The sequence below is a fragment of the Clarias gariepinus genome, chromosome 27, assembly GCF_024256425.1.
Source record: "Clarias gariepinus isolate MV-2021 ecotype Netherlands chromosome 27, CGAR_prim_01v2, whole genome shotgun sequence".
Classification (NCBI taxonomy): domain Eukaryota; kingdom Metazoa; phylum Chordata; class Actinopteri; order Siluriformes; family Clariidae; genus Clarias; species Clarias gariepinus.
In genome coordinates, this window is record NC_071126.1 from 10,273,947 (window position 1) to 10,297,908 (window position 23,962).

At 40.5% G+C, this 23,962-nt stretch overlaps 1 protein-coding gene across 2 annotated transcripts in view; it reads left to right on the forward strand.

Moving 5' to 3' along the window:
- Positions 1–23,962, forward strand: part of gmds (GDP-mannose 4,6-dehydratase) — a 90,749-nt gene that overhangs the window by 60,838 nt on the left and 5,949 nt on the right. For both annotated transcript variants that reach the window (XM_053489485.1, XM_053489486.1), the window contains 2 exons: positions 15,595–15,713; positions 16,596–16,692. In XM_053489485.1, the coding sequence (XP_053345460.1) occupies positions 15,595–15,713; positions 16,596–16,692 (216 nt within the window). The remainder of the gene's footprint in view (positions 1–15,594; positions 15,714–16,595; positions 16,693–23,962) is intronic.

Sequence of the window (23,962 nt, forward strand, 5' to 3'; positions counted from 1 at the left end):
TTTGCTCCACCGTCGCTGTGTTCCATTATATTCTAATTGTGTATCTGTGCATGCCAGAATCAGGAACATGACTGTTTAATGTAACACAAATGCTGTTTAGTGTGTATAAAGTACTGTAGCATGAACACGTTCAGCCGGCTCTCTGATCACATAGATGGCCAAGAAACCAAAGTCGCTCCTCGCATCCATGTTTACATGCAGACAAAACAGTGTAATGAAATTCAGGGAACTTCAGTTTTTCTCTTGCCTCTGACCGGGTGCCAGTTATGTCCTTTTTCTCAAACTATTGCCTACGTTGGGAAATCTGCACTACGCAAAACACTGTTCTAGAGGACCGTAGCTAAGGGTCAACACGATTGCATGAATGCAATTACAACTGTATTGAAATATTATCAAGGACAACTATACTGCCTCCTTTTCGCTTTGATTATGGCGTGCAATGTGTTGGTTAATTCATGCGTAAAAATGCTCTCAGAAACTACTTGAGCCCTGGAATACCAACAGGGAAGAAAAAATATAATGGACTTGGTCATTCAGTACATTCAGGTCATCAGCTGACTTAGTTTTACTGCCACATAATGGTAATGAGCCTAGACTTGACCAACTGAAACAACCCCCAGATCATAACACTGCCTCCAGAGGCTCGTACAGTGGCCACTATGCATGATGGTGCTTCCCTTCTTACGCCGACGCAGGGTCAATCTGTGACCTCATAACACCATGTGCCCTTTTTCCATTGCTCCAATCTTTATGATTAATTTATGATCTTTATGATCAGCAGTTTAGTCTTAATCTTGTTCTTTTCACATGCTGTTACTCAAATATGGCTTTGATTTCTTTTAGCCGTGGTTTTGCTGACGTGTTTGGTGAGTTTTCTCCAGGTGCTCCAGGTTCCCCCACAGTCCAAAGACATGACGGTGTTTCTAAATTGCCTGTAGTGTATGATTGGGTGTGTGAGGGTGTGTTTGCCTGTAGGTTGCCAGAGACTGGGGTTCTCAGTAGCATAACTTGAAATATACATAACTAGCATGTAAGTCATAGGTCACTGTGGCCAACCATGAGTCGGTGACGTAAGTGTAGAAGTCTGGGGATCATGTTGCACTTAAGGACACACCAGTGCTTGCGTGGAAGAGTTGATTGCTTAAATTGCTGGTTGACTGAGAGCGACGGATGGAAGGATGGATGGATGTAAAATCCATGAAAATGTCTGGGAGGATTTTGTTGCCATGCGACTCCAGCCTAGCATTTGAAACTGACTCAGCCTCTTGTTTTTCCTTTGTAGAGGAGACGCTAGAATTTATGAAGCCTAGTCTGAAATATTTGACTGCCCACTAAAATGCATTTAGCTGCTTTCTTTACTCGTTGGTTGCCTTTGACTGCTTGACTAGTCGTTATGCAACCCCTAGACTCCACATAAGGCATGATGCATAATCTGATGGAATACATGACATCAGTCTTGTAGTTGGTGTTAAGCTCATGCGAATGAATAAAAGCTTTCCCTAAGACCTTTTGGAATGAGCAAGAGTCTAGACTTTCAACAATTATTCAGGGATTTCTTCATGCACAAGAACAACATTAAAGCAATTTAAAAGCAACGAAGCAGATAAGTTCCCTGAATCTGTAAGGTTTAGCTTTACATCAGAAAAAAAAAAAATCAAATCTCTTCAGCCATTGTTGTAAACTGATCTTCGAACGCGTTTGAAACGTGCTGCGTGCCGCATGACTGCAATTTCAAGTGGGACAGAAATCAACAAAGATCTTTGGATCTTTGGAGGAACGCTTTTAGAAATTCTTTAGTTAAATGTGTTCATAAATATAGCTCTTTTTTTTTATTCAGTGTTGATCAGCAGAGGAGCTTGAGGCTCTGTCTGGACATGGACAGTCATACTTTAAATGCCTATTGAAAGGAAATCAACAACTGCCCTTTAAAAACACTTCCATTAAAAGTATATAAGAGAAAGGTATACTGTTGTACAGGGAAGGATGTGGGTTTTCAAATGGTGGAATATTTCTTACAGGACATATTACCCATGCATGATGAAGTTGATATACTCAGTGGCCCGGTGGTCAAGCTCCTTACTGCTGTATTGTAATTTGGCTTGAGATGCTGGGAATAAGAACGCTAAAAATATGAAAAGGAGGTTTTTCCTGAGGTTTATTTTAGTGCTTACGAGAGAGAGAGACATGCACAGAGGCAGAGAGGACTTCCTTGTCCATAAGGTAATGATTTAAGGAGTTAATATGGTTTTAATTAGGTTTTACACGGGGTGTTTAAAATAGTGAAACAAGGTTAAAACATTCCAGATTTCTCCTCCTCTTCTTCCTCCCAGCCTCTTATCATTTTCACTCTGTACGTCTTTGCCTTTACTACATCTCAAGCGAGTGCTTTTGTGAAATAACAGCTAAATTAGAAAACAGACATGCAGGTTGTGAACTTTGTTCTCTCCGCCATCTTAACAGTTATCTTATCAAAACAGTGCATTCTTTACATAGCTTCTTTCCGTTTCGCTCCTCCAGCCAATCCAGAGCCACTGACAGGAGCGTTCGGGCTTCCATATTCTTCAAATAACACAGCCTCCAGCCTTTGTTTTGAGTGTGTATGTGTATGTGTGTGTGTGTGTGTGTGTGTGTGTAATGCTGGGCAATGGCCAGTTCTCCCACTTTCATAACAGCACTTTAGGCAGGAGCCGCCCTCACTGTACCTGCATAAACCGACTGTACACACCTGAAACCTACACCCCAAGCTACACACACACACACACACACACACACACACACACACACACACACACACACACACACACACAGTGCCAGGGCTGGATACAGCTCTGTCTAATATTAGCTGTTTTTAATAGTAAATAGTATTTAGAAGGTCTGTGTGTGCACGTGCGCTCTAAAAGCCATATGTTTGGCGAGGACAGTGCTGCTTTCATCAAACTTCATTTCCACAGTTAGTCTGTTCATAGAGGAATGGTGATGTATCTGTATATATACACAAGTGTGCAGATGCAAATGGTGCCTGTAAGCAGAAATACCATATATGCATTGCTTGTTTTCTGATTCAGTGCATGAATAACATGCCATCTCTTACTCTCTTGCATGCACATAATACCTAAAGACATCTGTAGGAAAGTTTATGATTTGACCTCAAAATTAATTCTTTTTTTTAAACAATTTTTAATTTATATATGTTTGCATTCAGTGAGGTAAGAATGTAGCGTTCCTTAATATTCCTGCTCTAAATGATTCACACATTGGCAGGAAACATAGCTTCATTTTTATTATTATTATTAAGAAACCTCAGTCACAGCTTTGTTTTAATGGATTATATAAAACATTAAGATTAGTATTAAAGCACCTATTAAGCATAGAGACTATAGAATTGTGCTATCTTAGGAAAAAGCTCAGATTTTAGAAAATCTGATATAATTGGGTTTAGATAGTAAACACATTTTTTACTTTTAAGTGTAGCACAATTAATGTATAATCACATAGAAATTGAAATTGCAATATGGACCTGTGCAATTAGTTACGTGCAAAGGGCTGCGATTAATTACAGGTAATATACGCATAGTCAGGAATAATTTAAAATAATGAAAAATAATAATAATGTTGAGTTGATAAATATTGCTAAATATTAGCATCCTCTCAATAAGACATGTCGTTTGCATTAAGCCTAGATAAATACCTTTGAATACAAAATGGTACATTTATTCACAAATCAAAATAATTGCAATATTATATAAATTATATAAAAATATATTATTAAAAAATATATTTTTTTTAATCAAATCATGCGACCTTACTTTTTACTTACATAGAAAAAAAAATTTTATTTGTTGGTTTGTATGTGTAATACAATCTCAATGTTTAAAGTAAAGAAAAAAAAGATAAAAAGATGATCAGATCTTGCTGAGATTCGCTGCAATGATTGTTAAGCATATCCACTGCTGTGGTGTAATAGATACACAATACACGTGCTTATTAATGTTGCATATGATTTACTTCTAAAGTGGGAAATCAGAACATGAAATTATGTCGAAATCTATTTGCTTGGGTTACAAAGTAGGGAAAAAAACTTGAGAATATCTCTTATCAGAAATAAGAGAAGTCAGCTAACTGTGTCGAGCATTTTAACAGACCCTGGAACAGTGTAGTTGGAGGTGATGAAATAAGGGACAGTCTGACATGTACTTCAGGTGGAGCATTAGCACTTTGCGGGAGCTCTGTGACCTGTGTTTACTTGGTAAAGAAATAGAAAAATGTGGGACCTTTAATATTAAACGCATATGCTCCAAGTAAAGATGTAATGAAATATAATCCAACTAAATCATAGCAGTCTGTACTTACATTTTCCAAGTTAATTATTACAACAGTTCTGGCGAAAATGGAATAAACACTGCATTAGGCTACAATTTGTTCATAAAATGTAGGATCTTGCATTTATTCTCGGGTTTATCATCAAAATCTGCACTTCTTGCAAAAATTTCCTTCTTCGCACCTGCATTTTTACCTTCCAGGATATTTACATTTGGTAAAATTAAGTGAAATAATTAGGCAGTTTTAGTTTGGAATGCGAAAGTTTATATTACCAATGAAGGAATGCGAGGCCAGAGGCGATTCACTTGCATAATACGCCTGCCATGATTGGTTAAAAATGTGTCCCATATAGTGAGGCTAATCGCAAAATTCCTCCTGTGCAGCTGCAAATGGCAGACCTTAAGCGATGTTGTCATTTCTGTCAGATTACATGTGATTGTCGTAGTCGTGTGAGGAGAAAAAAACACAAAAAAGATGTGAAAATGATACAAGAGACCCATTCAGCTTAAAAAACAGTTTACAATAAAACATGGGTGGTTTTATTACATTTCACGGGGCACACCACTTATAGGAAAAAAATATAAACTGTAAAATGACGCGATATCACACGATAGCGTGCGCCGAATCAAAGCTATGCTATAGCCAGTACAACAGCACAACCTCGAGAGTGATATTGCTTTTATATATCAGTTCCACAAACACTATAAACAGATTATGATGTATTTGTTTATTCAAACAGTTATTTTTTCAGTCCTGTAGATTTTACTTATTCCACTTTAGAGTTTCATCAGTTTCAGAGTTAAATCACAAAGAGGTTGAAATGGAAAGCTAGTGTACTGTGTAAGGGTTAAAATCCACTTGTCCTACATATCGAGTTGTGTTCTTGATTAGTGCTTAAAGAGGGATTTGGGATTCAGCCTTGTGTTAGAATCTAGGTATCTTTGTAAACGAAGGCCATTCGGAATGGATTAGAAGAAATTGTTTAGAAGTTAAAGTGTTTCTGTAAGATGACATAACATTGTCAGATGTGCTCTTGCTCAAAGTGCTTCTGTGACTGGTTCAGAATGTAAAATTTGAATTCCTCAGTCCTGCGGCCGGAACAGACCCACTTTTACCCATGCTGCAACTGGCAATTATTTTAATTGATGATTATGTATCACTCTGCATTACAGGTGTTCTAATATAGTTAAATGTCCCAATGCTGTTATCGTCTGTTATCACCAATAGTGGAATGCCTCTCATCCAATCAGATTAATCGGTCAGAATGAACTGTTTTATAATTAAGTTAGACAGGGAGTATGTTTGTACGCTGGTTTATCTAAAACAAATAAGTGTATAAAAGTTAGGCAGTGCTACCAGGTTTGCTGTGAGTCCTGTGAAGTAGCAGTTTAGACTTAAAACATAAGATGCAATAAAAAAAAAATTGGTTACGTAACGACTTCAGCGGCAACCTCGTTTCCCCTCTTGTCTGCTCCATCTATTCAGCATCACCAGTATACTAATCACCGGTCTGATCGCCTGTCTTTATCTGCACCTGTTTCTTTCTTCTGGTTCATGTCTTAATTTAGATGTTTTCAGGCTTGAATGATTCATAGGAACAAATACATAACATTCCTCTGAAACCAGTTTAGCTACAGGGACTGGACTGAAAATACCAGCTAAAAAAAGTCTTTCAGGAAGCCTGGAGAACTATTAAAGGTACAAGAAAGTCTGGCTCTTTGGAAGCAAAATATGAAGGAATGAGAGAAGGGGGGGGGGGGGGGGGGTTAAGACTTTTGCACAGTGCTGTGTACACAAATATGAATAGCACATTGCCCAACCCTATGTTATGTTCCACTTCTACACCGCACGGTGTACACTTGTAGGATTTTCCTGAAGGTCGCAGGTTTTGTTTCTCACTCACTCTGGAGGCCTGTAGTGTTTGCAGTGCATGTGTGTGTTTTTCTGTATAGGGGTTCGTGTCCACACACCTGCTGCTCATTTTCCAATTTGTAACCAATATGCTCAGCAGCAGGCTAAATGATGCAGATAACCATCTCTGTACTTCGGTTTCTCTCCCTGTGTCTCTCTCTCTTACACACACACACACACACACACACACACACACACACACACACACACACACACACACGTGTACATTTGTACAATTTGCTTTCACATATCCTAGATATATAGTAGTGTACACATGATATACTCTTACACCGGTTATAAGCTTTTTTCCAACACAGAAAATATAATTTTATTAATTTAATTTTACAGATTTGTTCATGATGTTTTCAGTACCATTTTATTCTTAACTGCGTCGCTAGAAAGTTTGTGAACCCTTTATAATCTCCTGCATCGAACTAATCCAAGCAAACACAGTTAACAAAAAACAAAAATAACACAAAACATTCTAAACATGGAATTACCAAAAATATAACCAAATATCCACCAAAGTTGTGTGTGTACATGTATGTTCACACACACACACACACACACACACACACATATATGTATGTATTTTTTTACATGTGTTTGTGTATGTACTGTATATACAGTATATATTAATGTGTGTGTGCGTGTATATATAGAGAGAATATAAAAAGAGAAATTTGAAAATCACATTGTATGATTTTTTTAACAATTTATTTGTGAATCACTGTGTCAAATAAGTACTTGATCATTTGCTTATCAGACAGATTTCTGACCCTCAAAAACCTGTTATTTTGCTTTTAAATAGTCCAGCTACACTCTGCTCATGATTCTAAATAAAGTAGCACCTGTATTAGGTCATTAGCTGTCATAAAGACACCTGTGCACCCCACAATCAGCCAAAGTCTAAGTAGATACATGGGGTATCGATGATGCTAAAAATGGTGAAGAATCAGCCCAGAACTATATGGGAGGAGCTGGTCAATGCCGTGAAGAGAGCTGGGACCATCGTTTCCAAGGCTACTATCAGTAATACACTAAGACGTCATGGTTTAAAATCTTGCATCGCACGGGAAGGTTCCCCTGCTTAATTCAGCCCATGTCCAGGCCCGTCTGAAGTTTGCCAGGGACCATCTGGATGATTCAGAGGAGTCATTCGAGGAAGTCCTGTGGTCAGATGAGACCAATGTAGAACTTTTTGGTTTAAACTCCATTCGCTGTGTTTGGAGGAAGAAGAATGATGAGTATCATCCCAATAATACCATACCTACAGTGAAGCATGGGGCTGGAAGCATCATGCTCTGGGGGTGTTTTTTTGCACAGGGGACAGGATGACTGCACTGCATTAAGGAGAGGATGAACGGGGCTATGTATTGTGACATATTGGGCAAAAATCTCCTTTCCTCAGTCAGAGCAATAAAGATGGGTCGTGGCTGGGTCTTCCAACATGACCATGACCCAAAGCACCCAGCCAGGAAAACCAAGGAGTGGCTTCGTAAGAAGCATATGGACTATGACCTCACTGTGTGTGTGTGTGTATATATATATATATATATATATATATATATATATATATATATATATATATATATATATAATGTGTGTGTGTATCTGTGCAAATGTGTGTGCGTTTTTGTACTATCTGTGCACTTTTGAGTGTGTGTGTGTGTGTGCGTTTGTGTGTGTGTATGTGTGAAAGAGGACAGAGTTGTAGAGCTGAGCTCTGTGTTTAGCTGCAGGTCTTAGTGCCAGCAGGAATGCGCAGTGAGAGAAAACAGCCTGGGTAGAAGTGTGCTAATAAAGTTCACAGGTGATCTGCAGTCAAAACCTCAGTCTCACTGTGTGTGTGTGTGTGTGTGTGTGTGTGTGTGTGTGTTTGGACTATGGTCATATGACAGCCTGTCTGTGCCTAACTCAAACCACCTGCCTCAAACAGAGCTCTTCTGTGTTCAGTACAAAAAAAGACTGTGAGTGTGTGTGTGTGTTGGGGCAGTGGGGAGAGTTAAAACTTTCACCGCTTGCAAAATATGCTACCAGAAAAACACAACACATGTAAATGAGTCCCGTAAACTCTAAACTTACCGCTGGCATTGCAGAGCCTGTTTGTGTTTGTGCGCGTGTGTGTGCACAAGTGTGTATTTTCGTTTTGTACAGGTGTGTGTGTGTGTGTGTGTGCATGTGATTCTGCTGTTTTGTTCATGTCAGTGAGCTAAACTCTCATCTTGAATTTATCCACTGCTGTATATGTAGTTTGTGTCAAGAGAGTAAAAAGAACGCACACACACACACACACACACACACACACACACAGAATTAGGAGTTGATTCAGATACGGAGCACAAACAGTAGAGGTGTTGAGGCTGAAATAAGGATGTCACCACTTGTTAAGCCTTTGTTTTTCTTTGCCTTTCACCTTAAACCAAGACTTGACAGATTCTTTAAGCTTTCTCCCACACACACCCTGCTCTCTCTCTCTGTCTCGGTTTCTCTCTCTGTCTCGCTCTCTCTGTCTCGCTCTCTCTGTCTCGCTTTCTCTGTCTCGCTCTCTCTCTCTCTCTCTCTCTCTCTCTCTGTCTCGCTCTGTCTCTCTCTGTCTCTATCTCTCTCTCTCTGTCTCGCTCTCTCTCTGTCTCGCTCTCTCTCTTTGTCTCTCTCTCTCTGTCTCTCTCTCACTGTCTCTCTCAGTCTCTCTCTGTCTCTCTCTCTGTCTCTCTTACTTGCTCTCTCCTTTACCTTCTCTTTCTCTCTCACACTCTCCGCTCCTCTCATTCGCTCTCACACACACACTTTCTCTTGCACTCACTCTCTCACGCTTGTTTGCATTCTCTCTCTCTGTCACACATCACAATGTCTCAGAAAGTTCAGCAGTGCTCAATCGTTAAAAAAAAATTACAATGTTGCCAAAACAATTATAGAAGTTTGAGTACATTATATGTAACATCTATCAGTATTTATAAACATATATAAACATAAAAAAAAAATTATATAGAAAAGGAAAGCATAGTAGGTGACTATATATACCAACAATAACAACAGCAAAAAGCGTCAATATCACAAACTGTATCAGTAACTACCTGAACAGTAATGAATAATCATAATTAATTATTAATGATTAATTATTTATGGTAATAGTATTATTAATTATTTTGACTGTCTCTCTTCACTTTTCTTTTTTTTCTTCCTCTCTCTCTCTTTTGCTTTCTCTCTTGATCTCTCCTGCTTTTTGTCTCTCTCACTCTCCTTCTAGGCCTCTCTCACACTTTCTCTTACTCTCTCTCACACTCACTCACTCTCTTCGCTTTCTCCCTCCTGCTTGCACACACTCCCTCTCTCTCGCTCTTGCTCTCAATCTCCCACTCTTTTTCCTTCTCTCACTTTCTTTTCTCTTTTGCTTTCTCTTTTACTCTTGCTCTTACTCTCTCTCACTTTCTCTTGCTCTCTGTTTTCTTTGTTCTCGCTCTCTCTCTTGCTCTCTCCCTTTACCCACTCATTTTTGCTTGCTCTTTCTCTCTTTTGCCTTCTTTCACTCTTACTTTGCTCTTTCCTGCTCTTTCTATCTTTTGCTTTTTTTTTACTCCCTTGCTTTTTTTTGCTTCTTCTCTCTTGCGCCCTCTTTCTTTCTGTCACTCTCTCACTCTGCCTTACTGTCCCTTTCCATTCTTTGGCACCATTTTCTAGCGGTTCATATTGTAGATGCTGTAGTTCCTGTACACTGCAGTTATGATTACTGCACACAGTAATATCAGCACATGTCTCTGTTCCCAGACAGGAAACATAAAACTCACTTGTAGAGGAAGAATTATGGGATTGTTTTGTATTGTTTATGAGGTGCAATTTATTTTTCCCGCTTGATTTCCCCTTGATTTATTCTTGCATCTTGTCATCTCTCGTCCTGTCACATGTCAGCTTTCAAAGATGGAGTGTGTGGCACACGCTTAATCGGAGATCTGTGATTCCAAACTTCTTTCTGCATCACAGAGCAACACCTCTGTCACTCATAAATACACACACACACACACACACACACTCGTCCCTGATTGGCTAACATCGCTGTAGCCAGTTCCTCCTAGAAAGCATGACCGATTCTTTGCTCTCGCGGACTGCATGGCTCTCGTCGCTCGCACGGACGTTAGTGTGAAATGTATGAATGTATATAACAAAAATGTAATCTCTTAGACTCTGGGGATGTGAAAGACATGCTATAAACACTGGACCTCATTTTCATTCTCTTTACCATGCACTGATTGTATTAACACACAATGTTCACTCAGTCTGGCCTTTTGGCCACGCCCATCCACTCGCAGGGGCACTAAAGGTTACCGCATTTGTCCTTCGAGGATCAGTTCGAACCGCTGCTCATCATCTGCTCTCAGTTCTGATTGACGCGCAGAGACCAATGCGATCTGTCCCTCCGTCCCTCCCACACACGTGAGCCAGGTTTTGTGTCTTGGACTCCCAGCCGTGGATGCAAACTTGCGATCTCATACCACTCGGGAGCAATTTCCTAATACTTCTGACTAATGGATGGCTTCCATGACTCATTCCATGGCTTACGTTGCAATAAGCACTTTATTATTAGTATTATTTTTACTTTCTTTGGAGTTTCTTTGGGTTTTGGACCTGCGCAAACCAAATAATAAATCCAAACCTCGTCAGGCTTTCAACACCCCAGAGCCTGTAGGTGTAAGAGGAGTCTTAATGAGCAGTTCGTTTCATACACGGGACCCCCATTTTTCTTCTAATTAAATACCAGAAATGTGAGAATGCACGATTAAGCGTTTTCCCGATTTGTCCTCGGGGTACCTGCAGCCGATCAGACACACTTCCGTTAATTTCCCTGTGAAATCTTAGCTAATCCAGATGCGCAAACCCGGCTGAACCTCGAGACTATCAGGCACAAGACTGCCATGATGGATGGGCAGGAAGGCCAGGCTGATAAGGCAGGGGCTGCACACTACTTTTCGTCTGTGTTCCCCCCTCCCCCTCCCCCTGCGTCTGTGTCCGTGTCCGGGCTCTCATGGTGAACGCAATAAGTCACGGTTAGACTGAACCCCAGCAACCCCATGTGAGTTTGCAAAAGAACATTGAGCATGCACAATGACATGGCTTTCACAGCAGAACACTGAACACTCTCTCCAGCCTTCACCACAACGATCTGGATCGCGGTCGAGCTTTTCTGTGGGTATTTGTGCGTAAGTGTGTGAGTGGTGAACAGGAAGGGGAATTTTGGCCTGGGCCTCTCAGCTGTCCCTCACAGAGGTAATGATCCAGAGCAGGGAAGAGAAAAAGAACTGAGGGCAAGAAACAGTAAGGCGAGCTGAAAGGAGAAAGGTGAGCGTGAGGGACGCCGGAGGAAGCCGGGAAGCGGAGTGTACGTCTTTCCAGTACTTCTCTATGGATCACCGGAATCATGGCCTTAGAGGTGTTTGTTAAAGTCCAGATCGTGACCGAAAATCTGAAATCATGGCTTTTGAATTTCCTGTCAAAAGTAATCATGTTAACTAGTCATTTAATGCAACTCGAATGCATAGTTAACTGCAAAATAATACATTTTAATAGTGACATTTTTGAAGTATTAGCACTGTTGGAAAGGACGAATTTGGGGAGAAAAAAGGTTATAAACATACGTTTTTATCATTAATTAGTTTTTTTTTTTCACCCTGGGAGTTTCCAAGAAAATTGCAGCAAACAAAAAGAAAAAACATTTTTTTATGACATTTCCTCTTTTTGATTTTTTAATTTTTTTTTATATCAAGGAATTGAACTACAAAATTGTAATATTATGATGCATAACTCAAACTAAATTTTCAATGAGCTTCCGAATTATTGCCATCTTTAGCAAAGTTTTTTTTTTTTTTTTTAAACTTGTCTATGATTAATTAGCTTAATCTCTCACGTGTATATACATTTTCACAACCTTTCTAAAACACTTTTACTGTGAGTATCAGTAGTTCTGGAGTTTCCTTTCCAGCCATATCCCATGTGACATGAATGAGTCATGATCTAACAGGGGTGTACCAGATAAAGATCGGCTGAACGTTCGGCCAGTGACCGGAATCGGCCAGTTTTCAGCATGATTGGCCATGACCAGTAAGCAGCGACCGGAACCGATTCCATGCCGCTCACGCATGCGCCTCCAGGTAGCGCAACAGAAAAGCATTCACGGGTTTGAATCCCACTGCACCCATCCGTGGCTGGGATTCTAGGGAGCAGATTGGCCTTTCCTTGTTTAGTTTTTTTCCCCTTAAGTGCTGCACTCTCGCAGCAAGTGACACTACCCAGTCCACCCAATCACGTGGATAGCACAATCCTCCCGCCCCCTAATGACACGTGGGCAAGTTGTGAAGATGTAAGTGCGTGATAGCCGTCGCCCTCCCTGGATGCTAGCTGTCGCCTCGGTTTCTGTTCGTTTTATTTGCACATATAAAATGAGGTTTTAGTCCTTTAACCTGGAACACATTATTATTATTATTATTATTATTAAATTGTAAAATTTGGGAGTTTTATTATAAATGTACAATTAAATTTTCTTTTAAAGAAAAGTTTGAAAAAAAAATATTTATAGTTCTTAGAAAGAAAGCAAATTAGAATCAGGCAAGAAAGTTGCAATCGGTGCATCTTTGAGTAGCAGCTGCCTTAAACCACAAAGAAGGAAAAAACACAATCCACTGAAACTAACCTCCAAACTGTACAGTAGCGGTGTTACAATAAAACTCCTGTGTTGTGAACTGCTTCAATATTTGCAATCAACAATAATAATCCTAAGAGTTGTGAAGAGCGAAGTAGGGCTGACGGTTCGACATCTCCTTGAACAGGACGTACCGCAGTGCTGTAAATCTGATCGCGAAATTTCCGATTCACTAAATTACCATCTGTTTGCGCAGTTACTCATTACTTTTGTCAGAACTCTTCCTGAAAATGCACGTGTGGCCGAACTTGTTTCTTGTCATATACACACACACACACACACACACACGTTGTCCATTTGGGATTCTATTAAAGGAGAATCTTCTAAGCTACGTTGAACCACAACCGCTTTAAATAGTTCAGCCGTCTCTCGATTGCGGAGTTAGATAAACATTCGCCTTGGCATTGTTTTCGGGATATTGCGAGACCTGGCATCGGTTACGGTCCTGACAAAATATTTGTGATGAACGGCGTTTTGAAAAACATGTAAGGAAGGATTTTTAAATCAAACTTGAACCAGATGTGTGGTTCTGGACAGTCTGAGGTGTGCGTGCGCGAGTGCGCGCGTGTGTGTGTGTGTGTGTGTGTGTGTGTGTGTGTGTGTAGAGTTTTTCTCTACCTGTGTGAGTAAAATCTGCAATGTATTTCTCCCAGACATGTATAAATATAATACTAGTATAAGATTGTTGCCTTTTTTGTTTTGGGTTTTGGGATAGGTAGCTAGCTAAGAACCAGGATTGACCGTTTCCTACACACACACACACACACACACACACACACAGAAATGTGTGTAGTTCTTTTCTCTTTAGATTTATAGTAATCTTTCTATTTTCAGGTGACCTCTTCTTCCCTCCCTTCTGCTCCATCTCTTTTTCTATTTCCTTCTTTCCCTCCCTCCCTCCTTCTCTGTCTCTTTCTCTCTCTCTCTCTCTCTCTCTCTCTCTCACACACACACACACACACACACACACACACACACACACACACACACACACACACACACACACTATTCTTTTCTTTCTCTTTCCCCCCATGCGTGTGTCTGGTGCCTCATTTGCGCCTGATGGATGGAGCATGTGAGTGGAGCCGGAGTGAAATATGAGTGTGTGTGTGTGTGTGTGTGTGTGTGTGTGTAGCAGCCAGCTTCCCACTGCAGCAGATAGAACGTGCTGATGGACTCTTTATTCTGCCGTGGAGTCCAGCGGGGGAAGAGACGCATGTTAGACATGGAGCCAACTGGCTTCAACTATGAGCATTTAATACTCTGCAGAATCGTACATAATGGTGTGTGTGTGTGTGTGTGTGTTTGCTTTTTATAGATGGAGCAAGATCCACTGATGCTGAGCTGCACATATCTTATCTTTCTCCCCCTATTTATCTTGTTCCTTTTTCTCCTTTATAATATTTCAACCGGCTTCAGAGCAGTTGTGTGTGTGTGTGTGTGTGTGTGTGTATATATGTGTTGTGGGGTTTTAAAAGAGGTGGCGGGAGGTAGGGGAAGGGGAGTGGGGGTGGCTGGACCTGGGAACTCGTTTCTTCATTCCCACAATAATTACTATCCCAGGAGGCTTTGTGCTGACGTCAGGACAGAGATGGGTATGTATGTGTTGGAGCGGGTGTAGGATCCTAACCACATGAAAGCACAGAGGATCAGACTGGTTTTTTTTTTATCTCACCAAGTTCCACAAATGTGTAATTTTTTTAACCTAAAATTGTTTCACCGTCATGCATTATTTATCTTTTTTTTTTTAGGGGAAATTTTTCTCCTATTTTTTCCCTAATTTAGTCGTGTCCAATTCCTCCCTATCACTAGGGGGCTCCACATTAAGGTTACTACTACTAGTCAGTCAGGAGGGCCGAAGACTATCACGTGTTTCCTCCGAACCACGTGACACCAGCCGACCTTTTCTAACAGCTCGCTCACGCACCGTTAGGGGCGGCGTAACACACTCGGAGGACAGCGCTATCCGCTAATTCCGCTTGCATGAACTCACAGACGCCCCTGATTGGCTGTAGAGCCGTGATTAATGTGGAAGCACTAAGTACCTCTCATCCCTCCCCTCCGAGAGAGTTTGTCCAATCAGCTCTCTCTAGGCCTCCGGCTGTGAGAGGTTGCAGCATCACACAGGAATCAAATTAAACGATCTCCGGATGATAGGGCGAGCACTTTACCACTGCGCCACTCAGAGGCTTTTTATTTATTATTAAAATTATTCTTTTTTTAAATGTGCAATATATTAAGTATAGACATTCACGTGTTATTTGCGCATGTCAGGATCTAGGATATGCAAGTGTGAAATGTCAGTCACAACATACTCGTCATGGAATTAAACCGGCTCAAGTATATCAGCGTGTAATCAGTTGCCGTCTGTCAATACGTCCACCATCCCTTCATCCCTTCATGGTTACACACGTCAATACACAAGTGATTCAGAGATTATTCCTCCACTGACATCAGTGTGAAAAGATCTCTAGACTGAAGATCCAATGATAAAAAAAAGATCAGGTTTAAATCCCAAGTGTGGTTTGAAGCTCAGGTAATGAGATAGCAACTTCTGCAAAATGCAGTGAATGAGTGATCTCGATCTCGGTGTGTAAAAAATAACAAATCAAAAATCTAGATATTTAACTATAAATACCTTGCTCTGTCTATTATTTCTCTCTCTCGATCAGGCCATGTGGCTGATGTTGCAGCAGAAGGAGCCGGAGGATTTTGTCATAGCTACAGGAGAGGTCCACAGCGTGAGAGAGTTTGTGGAAAGAGCCTTCAAACACATTGGCAAATCCATTGTGTAAGTACACAATACACACACACACACAGTTTGCATTCTATTTCGCAATTTATTGTGTTAATGGTTTTGGCATTTTCAATGCAAACCCCTACAGCACGCACGTAAGCATGCCATCAAACTGCAGATTATTATTATTATTATTTCTGTGAGCATCCCGACCTCAGAATTAATGCCTACGTTCTGAACTCCATGAATCAAGGCATGAACACGATCCAAAACACATTCATCTCTGTCAAATTTTTATATAATCATGTTAAACTAAAACATGTTGAACAATCGGTTCAGTAACATGCAGGTGGAAAGTTCATGGAACGTCAACTAATTATTCCCGGACAAGATTTCCTAACACACTCTTAACTACTGATAAGAAACGTGAGACGTAAGCCAGCGGTCACTCAGAAAGAATTGCCCGAAAGAAAGCAGCAGGAGCTGGAGTTACACAAGGAGGTTGTTGATGATGTCACTGCATGTTGTTTTGAGGTTTTTCCTCACCGCACCGTGTTTCTCGCATCAGCTGCTGACGTTTTCCTTACCCCACACGTTCAGCGTCTGGTTGTTGGTACATCAGTGGTTTCTTTCTTTTTCAGGACATTCCAAATTGGTGTATTAGCTATGTTGTCCAGTGCAGCGGCGCTGATTGATTTTCCCTCCATGTTCAACTATCAAATTGCTTCCTTTTCTCCCACAAACAGCTCCCTGGTCTTTATGTTGGTTTATTCCTTTTTTAATAACAAATGCAGTCGTTTTAGGTGAAACCAGAGAGGAATGTCAAGTGTAGACATTTAGAGCTATTAACTTTAGTTTCTGTGTCTGTTTAGCTATCTGGTGATGTAACTAGTTGTTTGTCTGTCTGTCTCCTATGTCGTATATTTTGCCACACAGGTGGGAGGGGAAGAATGAAAAGGAGGTGGGCAGGTGTCAGGAGACGGGAGTCATCCATGTCAAAGTGGATCCCAAGTACTACCGTCCCACTGAAGTGGTGAGTCACACATAGCTAGATTTATATTCGACTAGTGAGTGTCTGACCGGACAAGAGACTGACTGAGTGAGTGACCGGCTGACCGAGTAAGCAAGTAAGTAACCAAATCAGTGACTGACTGACCGAGTGAGTGAGTGAGCGAGTGGCTGACCGAGTGGGCAAGTGGCTGACCGAGTGAGCAAGTGGCTGACCGAGTGAGCAAGTGGCTGACCGAGTGAGCAAGTGGCTGACCAAGTGAGCAAGTGGCTGACCGAGTGTGCGACTGACTGATGGATTGACTAAGCGAGTGAGCGAGTGACGGACCAACCGGACCGACCAGGTGCCTGACAAATTGACGGACTGAGTGACGGACTGAGCGACTGAGTGAATCTGTGTCAGACAGAGAGAATTCTTCACCACACATCTTTATATCATATACAATGATTAAATTGTTTTTTTCCTTTTAGTAGTATTTTACTGATTATTGCTTAACGTGCATAAGAATACATTATGTTGCTTTAGCGGATAGTGTGTGTGTGTGAGTGTGTGTGTGTCTGTGTTTAAGTATGTACAAGATGGGAAGAGAGTGGTCATTCAACCAGGAATTCAAAAAGGCACTAACTCGAAAAACAAAGCACACCTACTTAATGACTGCTGACAGATGGAAAGCACAACACACTCCCATGCTCTCTCTCACACACACATCACACACCACACACCATTTTGCCTGTCAATTTAAAAGGTTTCACCTCTTGCATTAATGTCCAGCGGTTCGACCCACGGCACATGTTTAAGGCTGTGGATTTGCTCTAAACTGACAGAAGTACTTGATAATGTCACCGGTTTAGATGGTGTTTCTCTCTAACCAGGACTCGTTTCATAAAGTAAAAGTTGCCCTGTATAATTTTTATGACTTAATGTGAATAATCTGCAGATGTATTGGTCTGGAAACCGTTGTTTATTTCTTTCACTTTGCAGTGAGTACATAAATCCAAATGACCTCCAACTAATAGAAGTTAAAATACAAGTATCCACAAGTTCGGTTCCTGGGTAATGCTGTAACTTTTCGCAGCCGGAGATTTCGAGAGAGTTGATTGGCCGAGCTAGGCCGAGGAATTGGACATGACTAAATTGGGGAGAAAATCAGGGGAAAATACAAAAAAAAAAAAAAAAAAGCTTAGCCAACTAACCAAGAGTAAATGCTAGTACTCAGTCAAGCAGTATGCTGGTCATTACTATCTGGCGTTAAATTTAAGACCAGTACACAAAATGCTTGTTTTTGACCAAGACCAGGATTAAAACATATGTTGACTGGAGAGTGTGGCCAACGTAAGTGCATTCATGTTGATTCCATGCAAAGGTCAGAAAAAAATCTCAGCAATAACTGCTGATTTATTATGTTCATGGCAGCACAGCAGTGTAGTGGTTAGCACTGTGGCCTTGCACCTCTAGGATCAGGGGTTTGATTCCTGCTTGGAGTTTGCATATTCTCCCTCTGCTTGGTGGGTTTCCTCCGACGCACTCCGGATTCCTTCCAAAGACCAAAGACATGCAGAATCAGTGAACTGGCAGAATTTCCAGTCTGCCCCTACTGTGTGAATGAGTGTTTGTGTGTGTGCATGTGTGCCCCGCAATGGACTGGCACCCTGTCCAGGATGTACCCCATCTCGTCCCAAAGATCTCCCGGCATAGGCTCCAGGCACAGGATAAGCAGTATCGAGAATAAATAAATATTTTTATAGGTTTTATTTTTCATGATTACTGGTTCTAAGATTTTGTGTTAAAATTGTGTAAAAATAAAACATTTAGGCATGTTTTTAAATATATGTATAAGTTTACACTTTTTGAGTTCTCTTTCACGGTCCAGGTGGAATTCTTTCTGAAGTTGCCTTTATAATTCACAAAGTTCACAAACCAGTTCTCAAATTTTCAAACCTGTCCTCTTTCACTTGAGGTTTCGTTTGTTTTTAGCTGAAAAGAAAAATTATGCAGTTATTAATTTGCTGGTATTAGGCTTGTCACACTGGTAATATTAGCCACATTCACACTGATAATGATGGAACTGACTCTCTGTTAAAAGGATTTTTTTTTATTTATTTTTTTTGTTTTATGTATTCAGTTCCATTGTTTATCTGAATCTGTACAATTATATATATTATTCGATGTTGTTTTGCATTTTGTAACAGAAAAGAAAAAAATTCTGTTCGGCTAATTATTAGTTTTTAACCTAATTATAGTTTGATTTAAAGCCTGTAGTGGCCTAAATTTGTTGAAAGGACCGTATAATGCTGACGGTGGACTTGGATAGTGAAAGGACCAAAAATAGGCACACACTGCAATCTGACTGTGATAATAACAAATAGATGGATAGCGCACACTAGTCCAGAGTATTCAACAGTGTTGGAGGTAATTGCCAGTGTGTCATAGATTTGCTCAGATTTAGATAAACCTGTAGATCAGATGACGCAGTGGCAGATTTACACTCCTGGTATGATGTAACAGTTAATTCCCAATCTAGCTACTATCCGTTTCCTAACAATATTTATCAATCATAGTTGTGCGATCAAGAAGCATCTGAATGAATTCAACACTTGTACTAAAAATATTACCTGTGATTATATTTGCATATACAAGTTCACACAAGTCATTAGCGTGAGTCAGTCAGAAATGTGGCAATGAAAAGCAATTTGCATAATGTCAGCTCAGTTGGCACTGCAGGCTCAATTAAAGCTTCTGTAGGTGTGTGAGACCTCTTGACATCTGAGAATACCTGTTCAGCATGTACAACAGGCAACAACACAATAATTTATAAATCATTACACAATGCAGTTAACCGCAACACACCCAAACCTCTTCCTTCATTTCCTTACTCATCCTTCCCTAGCTTGACATTTATTGAGGTCACAACAGGCGAAAGATACCTCGATGAACGCACACCCAAATTCCTTAGAGAATATTTTATCCTCCCAGTGAGACTGGTAGATAAATCTCTTAAGCTTGTAGGTATGCTACAGTAAGTGTGTGACAGTCGTGACATTTATTCTTTCTAATGCATATTGGGATTTTATTGGTTTTATGATTATTAGACATCAGGGATGTGTATACACATACAGGAAGGAAGCTGTAGAAGCTGGAAAAAAAATCTATTTTAGGCATCTTGACCCTATTTGGATTCCAAGTTCAAAGTTATTTAATCCAATCTGATTGGTAATGGTGATGATTGACTAGAAATCCCCCAAACATTCAACCACTTGTTTTGAGATACAAAGAGAATCTCGGACAGAGAAATAGGCGCACCACCTAGTTGCGAGGGCTTGTCACCGGGGGTATCACAGAAAAAAGAAAAAGCTACTGGAAGTATTAATGTATTAAAAAGTATACCACCTAGGGTTAGTATCAGTATTTATAGCAGCGTGTCTGATTTAGTAAAGTTGTATACACTCATCACCCATAACATTAAAACCACCTAGGGTTTGGCCCTTTGGAGCATTGCTCCGCAGGACCTCTAGGGGTGTGCTGCGAGTTGCAGGATGGGTCCTCCATAGATTGGACTTGTCTGGTCGGATCTGGGGAATTTGGAGGCCGGGTTAACAACATTGAACTTTTTACCTGCTGCTCCCCAATACATGCCAGGCTTTGATGCACTGATGTCATGTTCTGATGCCTTTTTTTTGTTGTAGCCAGCATTGACTTTTTCCGGCGATCTGTGCCATATAGGCTTTTCCTTGAGATCGGATCAGACAGACTGACCTTTTGGTTCTTGTCAGCATGGGTAACCCTGTGGGGCCCATGATCCTGTCACCAGTTTAACATTATTAATCGATTATAAACCAGTATTCAGTTTACTTTGCAGTAATGATAGTGTTATGGCTGATCACTGTGAAACTGTTTTAAAAAATCCCAATTGTGATCCAGCTATTTAACTGTAGCTCCAGCAAATAATAAATAAATACTGAAAAGTCAATATGACCCATCAACCGCTGGCTTGTTGACATGCTCACCAATAGTCCACAACACAGGACGTACTGTAAAAACTACAGGAGATGTTCAGAGTTCAGAGCCTTAGAACAAAACTTCAGAGTGCATCAGGGTCCTTGAACAAAATAACCTGGTCAGTGTTTCTGGTGTTGTTGTTGTTGAACGTTTCCACTAATGGCTTCTTTAGGGTGGAGTTGAAGGCAACTCAAGACCTCTCCGTGAACTGCATGGTGCGTACTTGAGAACAGTCAGCAGTTCCATTTAGGCAGCTTGGATTTATACTTCCATTTTATTCATTCAGATGGTGATTTAAAGCAGTTTTATGAGTACTTTGGTGAAGGTGGATTTCAGGCAGCCAAAGGTTTTTTATTATTATTATTGTTGTTCATTTTCCAGAAATGTCTTTTTATTTTTTGTTATTGGGGTAAAGCCTATGCACATAAAAAAAAAAATCTAGGTTTGACTCAGACAAATATCTTAAAATATTACAGCTATTTGTTATCTTTTATATTATTGTTGCCCCTTGGTATTACTTTAACTCTCAAAAGAATCGACTTGTTTTTTCTCTATGTAAAAAATGCAGCAGAGATGTGGCTGCATGTGTGTCAATGTCTTCGTGCCCTATGATTTTGTACAAGTATTTATCAAAGCGGGCTAGTTTGTACCGAGCTGCTGTTTCCATTAAAATGTGGTATTATGTGGATTACCAGGGATTATGGTTATAGCTTGTTGGCATTAAACAGGGATAGATCAGTGACATTATTCTAGTAAACATGTTTCCAGGCAGAACCTCAAAGAGGCACAGATGGACATGCGTTACTGCAGTTTCTCAGAATTTCAGTTCAAATTTTTTATTTAAAGTATTTTGTCACTACGAATCTGGAGGTTGGGGAGAACGAGAGGTTGACAGTGAAAGAGAATAATGGTCTCATTCAGAAAACAAGACTTTGTGTAGTTTTTGGCATTTTCATTCTTAACATCTATAAACCACTCAGGCCTGCACTTCATATTTTTTATTAAAATGTGAAGTATTTGATAGAATGTGAGGTATTGTTTTGACATTCCTACTAATGATGATATAAGCGCTGTGTTAGAGCGTAATGGACATTTTGAAATCTGTGGTGTAGCCTGATATTGTCTGGGTTTTGTAGTTACCGTAGGCTGTGTGGATATTGATGTAGGTTCACTCTCAGACTTTATGGTTATTTATGCTTCTCATATCTGGCTGGCTGCGTGCGACTGTTGTGGAAACCGAAGCGGAATGTCTGTAGACTACGGGACTATGTGCGGTTTGTAGTTTATATATATATATATATATATATATATATATATATATATATATATATATATATAGTGTATAATGTAGTCGCGTTACTCCGGGAGACTCTAGGCCTGGCGGCTCGTGACAGATTTATGATGATACGCAGTGTAATAGGTCAGAGCCGTTAAATCCGAGTGCGAATGATGTCGTAAAGCTTTTGGCCAAATGCCAGGCCCAGCTCAAATCTGTAGTAAAGTTGCTCTCCGATGCCCAACTTTTCCTCTAGGTGACCGTATATATCAACTCGACTTTTATTGAGCACACTTTAGTGCCGCGAGTCTGCCGTTCACAGGCGGATCCTGTGTTCATACAGTTATATACAGCTACCGTTTTTTCTCTACGTCTCATTTCCCCCACTCTCGCTTAAGGCTTTCCCTTTTTAACTGTCTGTCCATGTCACTCTGCCTTAGAGACGAAGCTATTCATGAGAGACATGCCCCGGCTTACAGCGCAGTTCCGAAGCTGGAGGGATAGAGACGAGTCTGAGAGCGAGATTGAGGGAGAGGAACGATGACAGCTGAGTAGTGAAGGGGGCTAAGAGAGAGCTATGCAGCAAGGGAGGCTGAGGCAGGGAAATAAATGGAGAGAGGGAAAGAGGGTGTAAGTTCTCCCCTGGCCTTCTCTCTGGTATTTCCTGAAGGACTTTTGACTGAGCGGAACCACCCTGGGCCCCACAGAGGGGAGAGAGGGAAAAGGAGAGAGTGTGTTCTGGGGAAGAGTGAAAGAGTTCATAGGAACTATAACTAGAAGGAATAGAGCAATGGAAAAAAATGTGGCGCAGAAACCAGGTGACTTTTTTGCCTTTGTATGGATGTTTTTCAATCATTTCTGAAAAGACGGTATAGAAAAGATATGAGGGTAATTTTGTGGCCATGAGTCTTGTTCATGCGAATATGGATGCAGTTTTCCCGTTCTTTCTGTGGTTTTGTGTTTTTGTTGTGTTTTTTTTTTTTTTTTTTTTTTGCTCTCCCCCCCCTAAAAAAAAATATATACAAATTCCGTCCACACTGAACTCTACGGAAAGGAAAATGCCTGTACTTAGCAAGCGCATGCTACCTGAGCCAAATGGTTTGTCATTTATGCTGTGTGGTTTAGCAGTGATTACAAAGCGTTGATTCTTTCTACTACTACGATCGTTTGTGAAACACCGACCAAAATAGATGGCACCAGACGGCAACGTTCAAGTTAACGCGTCCTCTATTTTAAATGTGTTGGAGTCAGGATCACATGACAAGCGAGGACCTATCACAGTTTCCTAGGCGTCAGCATTTTCCAAAAATCTTCACTTCCATCCATCTATAGCTCTCTTTTTTTTTTTAAAAAAAGGATATTTTTTCTTTCAATGTGAATGCAAACCAAAGAAAACAAAAACACAAAAGCAGTTATGCTTCTAAAAATTATCTGTATTAGTATAGACAAGACCTGTGTGGTTGTGTGGGAGCGCTGTGAGAAAGGAGGTTAATTGCAGGCTGCCCTTTGTAAATAGCTTGTCTCTGGGCTCGTTATCTTGATTGACTAATTAACTCTGGCGCTCTCACTCGCACTCTGTCAGTCGCTGAACTCCTGACACTTCACATTCCTCACTTTCTCACTCTCGCTTTCACTCCAGACCGGACGATTTTTCATCACAGAAACGTACAGCGGGTGAAAATATATGGGGATCTAATCTTGCCAACATCGCCTTCTGAATAACCGCGTCCTCATTTCAGCATGCGTGTGAAAGAAACTCGCTTTCCTCATGCTGGCTTTAGAAATAGCGAGCAGGCATCATCATCATCATCATCAGCATCAGCATTATTTTAGTCTGTGTGCCCTAGAGCTGTCAAATTCCCTTAATAGGTTCTGTCAAAGTTTAATTATTTTAAGGTTTGGTATTTGAGTGCGTTTAAATCCTAATATACAGCTGCAGAGTGAACAAACGGTAGCAGTACTGCTCTGTATGCTTACTACGTAAAATATAACATGGTGCCATTGAATACATTGTCAGATTTT